Consider the following 10,676-nt stretch of genomic DNA (forward strand, 5'->3'; position numbering starts at 1 on the left):
GTTCCTCCCAATCACGCCCCTCCAGGTCTCGCTGTCGTAAAACAATAAAAAACAGACTAGGAAAAAATGGCATCTGTGGAAGAGAAGGACACAATTACGAATGACCAAAAAGAACAAATTCTCTTCTCGCATTTGACAAAAAAACTCTTCATGATTCCCAAGATGTGAAAATATTCTGTGAACTGATGAGACAAAAGTTTTGGAAAGTTTGCAGAATATCTTCCAAGAGAATGTCTGGCCATTCATTTGTGTCCTTAAGCTCAAACACATTTGGGTTATGCAGCAGAACAATTACCCAAAACACACCAGCAAGTCTAAATGGCTCAGACAAATAAAATGAAGGTTTTAGAGTAGCCTAATCAAAGTTTCACAGGAAATCCAGTCCTTTCTAAGCTCCAGCCTTTTGTTAATGTATTAAATTTATTTTGCACTAGAAAAATTCTACACACACCTCATAATGACGAAGTGAAAAACGTTTGGTTGAACTTCTTGCACATTTAATTTTTGAGTTGAAGAGACATCCGACACACGATCAGTGGAAACAGGATCTTATATACACATTACATTTTTGGTTTTTATTTTTAATACATTTGTAAGAATTTAAAATGAATGCAATCTATTTTGGACTAAGGCTGTAACAAAACAGAATGTGGAACAAGTAAAGATGCAGATGCCCTGTATATTCAGGTTTCTACTGAACGTAACATAGTCACAGTCCACTGACTCATGTTTTATAGAGGATGCTGTTTATCAAATTTAACTCCTCTGAACATTACCATTCTTGCCTTGTACTGAAGAAATCATTAACGGCCTTCACTCTTTAATATTATCCCATATTTCTCCTTTTCTGGTACCTGCTGTTGTAACTTGTGTTATCACTCACCAAAACAGCTTGGACTTTCTTGAATGAATCTCCAGCATGTGATTAATTGGTTTTGCTCTCACCTTTATACTTCTTTAATTTTCCTCTCCCTTCATTTTAATCTTTTCAATTCCATTTACTCCATTCAGTCAATTTTAACTAATGAGAAAAACCAACTAATATAGATCAAACATTTTAGATATGTCTCTACAGGTGATCCAGTCATCATCGGAGACATGTCAAATCAAGAACATGAGCCAAAGTAGAACCAAATATGCTAAAATGACTCCTATGATAAAACATCCTAGTGCAGATAAGGATGTTTTATCATAGGTGAGTGCGTTATAATGAAAGTAGTCTACAGCGAGTCAGAAGTGGATGTTTTACTGCTTTCTGCTATACACGTGTAAGGATAATTGAGTTCTTGTACCTACAAGACCCAATGTTAATATTAAATGAGCTTGAAAGTTGTACAGTTGTTGCTTATCAGCACAGACTGACTCAGACTAATTGCAACATGCTGGCAATCTGTCTGCATTTATAAATCAAACATTAGTTGCAAAACTTTGTAAGTCTGTCTGAGAGCGATTGCAGTCAGTCCCAGTTAGGCAACCTGTGCAATCATCTTACAATCAAAAACACTTTTCCCGAGGTTTGTGGTCTTACACGTTAAACCTGTGGGCGACCAGTTGGTGCAACTACCAAGCTACCAATGCAAAAACATTCAGAGCAGTTAATGGATAACCAGCAACTTTTCTTAGTTTCATGGAGGCTATCATCCTGTTTTTACCCGTGTGTGACTCAACCATAAAACAATATTACAGGATTTTTTGAAAAGTTTTAAAGATTTGACTGAATGACTTGATTTTTTTTTACTGCCATAAACATTTTGGTAATAGTGCAGCTTAAACTCAGCAGTCACATTTCCACTTATGCTATAATGTAATTAGTCTAAAGATACGTCAAGTTTCATTAAACTAATTCATGAAGTATCACCTGAAATATGCCATCTGACAGACAGACAGATGGATGAACGTGGATGGATTAAAGATGAGAAAGATAAAGAGAGAGAGCGTTAGCATTGTGTAATTGAGGTGCAAAAAACCATCAGACAGTAGCTAATGCGGTTTTGGAACGGCCAAGAGTCATTGGTCTCTCTGCCTGTCTGTGTCTTTTGTTGATAACTTCCAGGCTTGATAATCTGATGGAAAGTCTGCAATTCCCTCTTGTGTCTTCAGTCAGGCAGAACGGCAGGCTAATTGACTGATAGAGATTAACTAAGGCCCCATTAAGTCATCATTTGCACTTTTTGCCCCTCCCACAGCAGGAAATGAAGATGTATGGGAGACGTATTTTACACCATGGATAATAGTTGCTGGAGATTTATTATTAAAAAAATGACCCACACGTACGTTTGGACAGGAATGGGGGAAGAAAAAGAAGATTTTATCGTTTTAAAGACAGATATTGTGGATTTGGGTTCTTACCTGCAGTTTGACCTTCACAGCATCAATGGTCATAACTTTATTCTGAAAGACAAAAGAGAAAAATGATAAATGCTAAAACACAGCTGTAGACAGAAAGCCAGGTAACAAGAGAAAGGGGAAAAAAGTCAAACAGTGATAAGAACTTTTGCTACAAGCGCATAGAAAAAGAATACAGAGGCATCAGAGTGAGACTAAATGATGCTTTCAGGTACTGCTGAAGGAATTTGTTTGATTCCCAGAAGAAGAGCTTAGAAAGTAAGACAAGCTATGCATGCAGAGGCTGATGTATTACAGTCGGCTTATTGTGACCACAGTTGTTGTAATAAGGGCTTGGCCTCTGCCGTAAGGCTCTCTTTTATCACTGTGATATTGCCAGCACACTGTACTATCTATAGCTCTATGCGTGTACACCTTTTGTTATGATGAAGCCTTTTGTTTCAGGGAGTTGCATCATTTACCTGCATGACAACTGTCAAAGCACATACGCAAACACACATTCGAAGGCGTCTCAGTACTTCTGCCATGTCACGTTATGCGGAAAGTGTTAATGGTCAGTGATGACAGCCACTCCTGCATTATGTTCTGCAGTTCTTTTAGTGTAAACAGGGAACTTTTCCATCAATGCAGGGAGTGTGATAATACTGGCAATGCACACACCTATTTGGTTGGGACACAACAGGAATCTCAGCAACCGTTTCCACTCTTTCAAGCAGATACAGGTAAAAAAAAAATACATCAGGGAAGCCAATTTCCACTTGGTTCAAACCCCTTAAAAACCTGTTTTGCTCTGCATTTTTATAATGTCTTGCCACCCCAGTGCAAATATGATCTTTGACACATCACCGTCCACTTTGTACTTGATGGGATGTCGCTGCAACACATGAGCTTTGATGTTGTTCTCCTTCGCTCTAGTCTTGGCAGTTGCTTGCCCTACACCCAAACGCTGAGGGTACAGGGACTCCATAAACTATTCCTTTGTTGATGAGCCCAAATAATTTGGTATTCTGTGGCATGCTTTGTGCTCTCTGTGGGGTGAAACCACCAAGAGTTCTGCAGCTGGATAAGCAGTATCAGTTGCTTTGTAGCAAAAACAAAAATCCAACAAAAACAAGTGCTTTCTGAAAGGAAAGATGATGGGTATAAAAACTTTGAGTTCTTTCTAGTTCGTAGAGTTGTCACAAGGGAAATAAACTCAGGAGCAAAAATGGGCAGAATTAATGATGTTTATTGGCTTGCTCAAGGTCAATATTGGAAACCAGACATGCCTGTAGAAACATATCCTGCCTACTAAAGTTCGTCTTTAAATAACACTACTAATATGTACCAGGAAATAAGTGGCAGTTTTGCTCAAATGAAAATATGACGAAGATGCTTCAGATACTCCAGATTTCTAAATACATCCAATCTAAAACCTTGCTGGAGATGTGAATAAAACCAAAGCCTCCGGTCTAATTTTATATTCCATAGGTCTGGCACTTATGGACTGATGTAAGACAATCAATATGTCTGAACAAGAAGTTTCAAATCTTTGCAAACGACCTACTTTTGGCTCAATGCCGAACTCTGGGATTCTAACTGTCTTCTTGAGAAAAGAATTATTTTGGCTCTTGCGACAGCTTAATGTACACTGCTGAAACACTGGAAGAAGCAACGTCTGGACCTTTAAAAACAATCTACAAAACAGTGCAGTTGTACATTTCTTGAAAAGGCTTAGTCAATACATTGTTGTGTGAGGTCTTTCACAAACTCTTCTCTGTCTCTTCTATAACTTAGTCATTCTATATTTCAGTGTACAAAGGTGCCTATTCTTAGAGCAAATGTGTCCCTGCAAAAGTGCAACAACATTAAGCTTTCATATTTTGCATATTTATTTTTGATTGATTCATTTGTACCTTATCACATTTCATAATAAAAATAGCACCTTCTCAGAAACTGTTGTAAGTTGCAGGTCAAGTCATGGTTACCCACAGAAAGATGCCAATTTACTGCAGAAAGCAGGCTTACTAACACTTAAAGAATCAGCTGGAAGCTGTATACCAGTGGCTGTAAACAGATAAAAATTTCTACAGACCTTCTAGACCTTCTACAAAACTATGTTCAATGATTTTATAGTATGTATTGTATGTAGTAGCCTCCAGCAGTGAGTCCATGGTGAAACCTGCATTTTTAAAAATAACCATATATCTATTTAGTTTAAAGTCTTACGAAATATGGTATGATAATTTGTATTCAATTTCAATTTAGATTAATATAGATGATAGATTAGTGTGTGAATTAGGGTTTTGCTGAGTTATGAATGATAAATAAGTGTCTTCTCTTTCATAGTCAGAGCCCCTCAAGTTCAGTTTCCAAAAACTCAACATTAAACAGTCAACAGAAGGAAAACAATGCAGTATTATAAAAAAAGGATACACAATGTAAAGATATAGTACATGATATACAGTTCTTAACCACAGCTGTTCATGTTTATCATTGCACAGATAATTTTTCTATTAAAGTTTTAAAACATCAAGAGGTGAACCTATACATGTTTTATAAGTCTTTGTCCAATTCCAAACTAGCTAGCCTATGTAGTAAGCTAGCTAGCCAGCCACTAGAAGCTAACTGAATAGCTCGCTTATCATAAACTGAATTTCTAACCACCTCGTGTTGCCTAGTTATGTACTTGTGGGTAGCTAAACTGTAGGTTGTTAACTAGTTAGCTATCTACAGCTGATAAACAGCAGATCTTATTTCAAACAAATGTTGATAGCAGAAAAAAATAAGAAGCCTGATTAACCCCAGTCTGAAATCAAAGACTTGTCAAAAATAATTAAGACTTTTTAAAAGGAAATGTCTCATTTTTTTTACTGTATAATCGATATTTGCAAAATGACATTAACAAAAACAACAACAACCACACAAAGAACTATGTCAAAAAAATATGAGTATGATGCAAAAATTTTACTGAATATTTCTGCAAGCCTGCCCTTCAGCATAGAAACATAAACTTTTTCTAAGGGTTCTGCAAACCCACAGGTTGTAGCATGTACTGTAAATCTGTTGACCTTTCCATTTCCATTTTGATGGATGGATGTGTGTGAATGTTTAAGAGCCAACACATGAGCAGGAGGCACAAAGGACAACCTAGCTTTTTGCTTTCAGCAGCCAGGACCACTCTAAGAAAAATGAAAAAATTGAACAGGTTAGTTTGACCAAAAGTGAAAAAAACAACATCAGAATCACAGTCAGAGACCTAAAGAGGAATCTTTTGAGTCACAAGTGAAACAAGAAAGGAACTGCTGAATTGTGTGATCTGCTGCTCCACTTTTAGCTGCTGAAAAATTGAAGTTATGATTGCTTTCCACCTGCGGATGAAAAAGCCCTTTTCACTGAGGTGGCATCTCCTGACTCTCAATCACAACTAACAACTGTGGGCAGACTGCCACATCAGACAGCAAGGAAACTGATTTTTAAGGAAAGAAAGCTGCAAAATACAAGAGGGCCAGTGGTTTCATAAGTTAAAGCATATACCTAAGTAACACACACAAAATCAATGCTCCTAATAGAACCTAATATTTTCTGAGTAGGTCAAAGCTGATTAGTGAATTCGTCTGAGAGCCACAAATCACAGGCTGGCATGTGTGTAGGCAGTCGCATCCACGGGGCATAAATGAATATAAGCTAATTACAAGAGCAAATAATGCATAAATATTTGGTCACTCTACTTAATGTTGCATAACTAACTTTTAATTTGCATACTGATCTCTGCTTTGCAGTTAAACTGTAGACACAGAAACTGTGTTTTGGGGTTTGAAGCCTTGAGCAATTGACCCATTCACTAACAGTATTCTTCCCCTCATTCTTAATGCATTTCATCCATATTACATGGGATATTGTGAGTTGGAGTTAGTTTACTTTACAAATGGAAACCACTTACTAGCTCCTACGCCTCATTTTGACTGCATTAAAGGGCATTTATGCCTGGAAAGAATAGTTGCTCAAGGGCAGCCTCTGGAAGCAAACAGTGAGGTTATGGAATGCAGAACTGTTTATGCACACAGAAGCTTCTTCCAGTGCTGAATTGTTCTAGCAAAATATAGCAGCTTGTAACTAATAACTGATCTAATTCATTGTCAGTGGCTGCAAATAAGCACAATGATATTTGAGTGTTTTGTTACAAAGATACCATCACTTCCTGTCTGAAATGTGTGTAGAGGTTTTTAGATCACTCAAAACTAAAACCAAAGCCATCAGAGTAGTATTGACATATGGGGCATAACCTGTTCAGTTTTTCTATAAGCCGAAATAGAGCTAGCATCTAGCAGGAATCACATGTTCGTGCATATTCCTGGTGGATTATTTTGGGACATGAAAGCTGTATTACTACTGGTTAAGTTGTCATGGTAAATTGTAAACGGACTGGTTCTCATATAGTGCTCTTCTACTTTACTTGAGCACTCAAGGTGCTTTCATACACATTCATATAAGCACTTTTTCACCTAAGTGCTTTCTATCGAATATTCACACGCATTCACATCCCAACACCAACTTGGGATTTAGTATCTTGCCCAAGTATATTCTGGCATGCAGAATGGAGAATCAAGGGATTTAACCACCAACATTCCAATTAGCAGATGACCAGCTGAGCTATAGAAGAACCCAAAGAAAAGGACTGCACGAGATTTAAAAAAAAAAGAAATTGCTACATTAACTTTCCAGTTGTTAGACAAACTCACACCCATCTGTGTGGTGTTTTGCTTTAAAACCCTTCTTACAGTTCAGTTCATTTACTGAACTTACCACAACTTATTGCAAATCTGTTTTAGATCCCAACACTGACTTAGTGGTGCAAAGGCAGATGCTTAGATTCCCCACCACCAAAACACTATATGGTCATGACCAAAGGTCAAAAACTAGAACATGAATACTTTTTAGCAACAAGGCTGGGATACAGGAACTCACACTGCAATACAAACAGATCCACACAACACCGCACATCTGACTGGCTCAAAAAACAACTCAATATGTCCATGTCACTATCTGACAGGCTCAATGTGTCCACTGTTGAGAACAGCTATCAATCACCAATGATAACAATCTGGTGCTGTCCATCACTGACTGACATTCAATGTCGAGTCTGGCCGACAATTAAAAGTGTAACACTCACCTTAGCACGTATCAATGACTTTACGAGTCCTTCTGTGTTTATCCTAGCCCACAGACTCCAGATAAAAGACGAGTTAATAGCGACTGCAGTGTCACCAGGCAACGTTTCACCTCTGCTATCGTTTTTTTTGAAAAGCTGATGAGCCAAGAGTCGTTTACCAAACTTTATCATACCTTTAGACTCTAATGTCGATCATAATAAAATGAACATTATGCTTTAGCCAAAGAAAATATAAAACTTGGGGCTGACAATAATAATAAAGTCATTACGTTTATCAAGATGTCAAGTGGCAACATCTCCATTAATATATTTTCAGCTCAAATTCAATCCAGAATAGACATCACCTGTCACGTAGTTACAGAACAGAGGTTTTTCACTCTATCTGCCAAAATAGACACTGACCTCCAGAGACAGAACATTATCAAATATGGATTATGATGAGTAAACCAGAGGCTCAATTTGATAACAAATAATGCAAATGTAGAAAAACCGACTTTAACTTTAAAGAACAATTTGACCCAATTCAAAGCTAAGAAAACTCTAAAAGACTGCCCACCATGACTGGTACATACAACCCATCTTATCTCCGTCACTGTACTATTTCGGTTTCTTAGTTCCTATGTTTAATATGAAATTGTTTTATTCTCAGATTAAAGAAGACAGCAAGTTGTTTTCCCATAAATTTCTCTACACCCTGGTTTTGTTTTCAATAAACTAACAAATCTAATCTAAGTTTGCTATAAACATTATGTTTGTTGAACTACTTTTACACTTAATTCCACCACCTAGGTGAACAGATATCCACCCTGATAACTATTAGATTTTTAAAAATTAAGGTCTTAATTCTCAGTGCTGCCTCAGTGTTTGTAAGCTAGTCTGCCAGTTATAGATCCAGATCTTTAAAGAGTCTGATTCTGAAAGCATATTAACAGCTTTGAATTGGGACCTGAACTGGATCCAACCTGGATCTGAGTGCATGATGTGCACCATGGACCTAAACCAAGGAGTTCTTCAAAAGTAATGGGTACAATTTTAAAATATAACTAATCAACAAGAGAAGCAGTAGTTAAAGGGTGACTTTATAGCTGAGCACCTATGGCTTCTACAAGCTGAAGGAGCAACACTGCTTTAAACTTATATCTATTTGCAATAGTCGATGCCTGTAAACGCACACATGAGCTTCCTGAAAGGAGGAAATACCCAATGTGAGGGTCTCTTGGTAAATAAGAGAGAGGAACTGGAAAGAAAAAAATTAGACCCAGTGGCACGGACCAATAAAACATATAAATACATGCAAAAACACCTTTAAATTCAAGAGTTATGGTGCAGTTCAATGGGCCAGAGGGTTTCAGAATTTTCAATGTTTAATTTTTAATCCATTACTAGTAGTAATAATCAATAACATTGCCAAACAGTACTTCAGTAAAAATGACAGATAGCAAAGACAAGTTCATTTGCTGCTTCTGCACCGCCAAGGGAAAGTTCACTATTCACCCGTCCAGGTGCAGATGTTACAGCGTTTTCAGCAATTATGAGTAACCAGTAAGCGCTATGTAGAGTTGTTTGTTTGTTTTTATTTTATACAAAAAGCCACGAATGAAATGTCTGTGTTACTCTCTGATCGCAGGGACTGAAGTAGGAATGTGACTCACAGTGTTACTAATGATTTTTTTTTTTTACTTTAAAAGAGTAAAGATGTTAGCAGCACTGTGTGTAGGCTGGGTGTTTATATAACTGTGAACCAGTCCGCAGAGCAAACCTGCAGAGTGCTTCTGATACAAAATCTGAAATCCAGGACATCCGCCATTTAGAAGTAACTTGTAAATGTAGGCTTTTCACTACATACTTTAGTTCTCATAACACAAAATTAAAAGGATGCCATATTGTTTGATGGGAATTAAAATTATCACCCCACACAATGCTAAATTCAAAGACACCCCAAAGTCAAAATGAAAAAAAAAATGCGGCTGGCTAGTGCATTTTGACAAAATTTCATTTCAGCAACTCAAAAAGGTACTTTTGAGTTTGTATGGCCCCACATGCTTGTATGCATGTCTGACAATGACAAATTGTGTCCTGGGGGATTCCCCCCAGATCTGGACCAGGGCATCACTAAGTTCCTGGACTATCTGAGGCTGAACCTGGTGGCATCAGGTGGATTGAAACATACTGTCCTAGAAGTGCTCTATTGAACTTAGGATAGGTAAAAGTAGGGGCAGTCAATAGCATCAATTCCTTTATCCTCCAGGAACTGCCTGCGCACTCTCGCCACATGTGGCCGGGCATTGTCGGCTACATGTGGTGGCTCCTTGCCCTCAGTCACACAGGCTGGTTGCAAGGGAAAGATGTGTATCCCCTTAACAGGTTGCTGAAGGTTCCTGCAGTTGCTATGAAATCAGCTGGTAAAGCTCTATTCATGCATCAGTTACCCCTGATAACCACCAGGTGTTAGGGGAAAAGTGTGCATTTCATTTAATGAAGTAACTGATAATTGATCTCTGGGCCGGGTAGCTATGGAGCACGTTATGAGGCACTCTATCCTGGAAATATGGAAATGACCGATACCAAACACTGTTTCATACAAGAAAAGATCAGCAAACAGCATTGGATATTTAAGACAGAAGAAGAATTTGAGTTTGAAACAGGATTCCAACCGCAGCAAACCAGATACGTAACGCTTGCAATGACATAAAAGAACTGGTCTCTCAGCAGCCTTCCTGTGACCATTAAAAAAGGCGCACAGCATTACGCAGTATCTAAAACCCAGATGTATACCTAAGTACTGCAATAAAGCACAGCAATGAGGAAGTCAACATTCCAGTCAACCAGCCTTCCACTGCTGGTTCTACTAAGCCAGGGGTGTCCAACTCCAGTCCTCAAGGGCTGGTGTCCTGCAGGTTTTAGATGTGTCCATGATCCAACACAGCTGATTTAAATGGCTGTGTTGGAATGAACTAATCATTTGATTCAGTTGTGTTGACCCACAGTGATGTCACGGTCGCAGTGGCAGACCGTGTGGAGAGTGTGTGGAGGACTCAGGTGCAGACACAGGCGTGGACACGAAACTGGGTTGAACGAAAAGCGAGCCTTTTATTGTGGCTGATGAATACAAAAGAAGCAAACAAGAATAAGGGCAGCACAAGAGCAATAACTAAACAGAAACCTAAACTGGGAATAA

General features: G+C 38.2%; 1 protein-coding gene across 1 annotated transcript in view; it reads right to left on the bottom strand.

Moving 5' to 3' along the window:
- The window catches only part of rab26 (RAB26, member RAS oncogene family), a 119,072-nt gene that overhangs the window by 66,823 nt on the left and 41,573 nt on the right, over nt 1-10,676 (bottom strand). Inside the window, exon 3 of the mRNA XM_005721969.1 lies at nt 2,350-2,391. Within this exon, the coding sequence (XP_005722026.1) occupies nt 2,350-2,391 (42 nt within the window). The remainder of the gene's footprint in view (nt 1-2,349; nt 2,392-10,676) is intronic.

This window comes from Pundamilia nyererei, unplaced genomic scaffold (genome assembly GCF_000239375.1).
Source record: "Pundamilia nyererei isolate P.nyererei 1_Seehausen unplaced genomic scaffold, PunNye1.0 scaffold00005, whole genome shotgun sequence".
NCBI lineage: Eukaryota > Metazoa > Chordata > Actinopteri > Cichliformes > Cichlidae > Pundamilia > Pundamilia nyererei.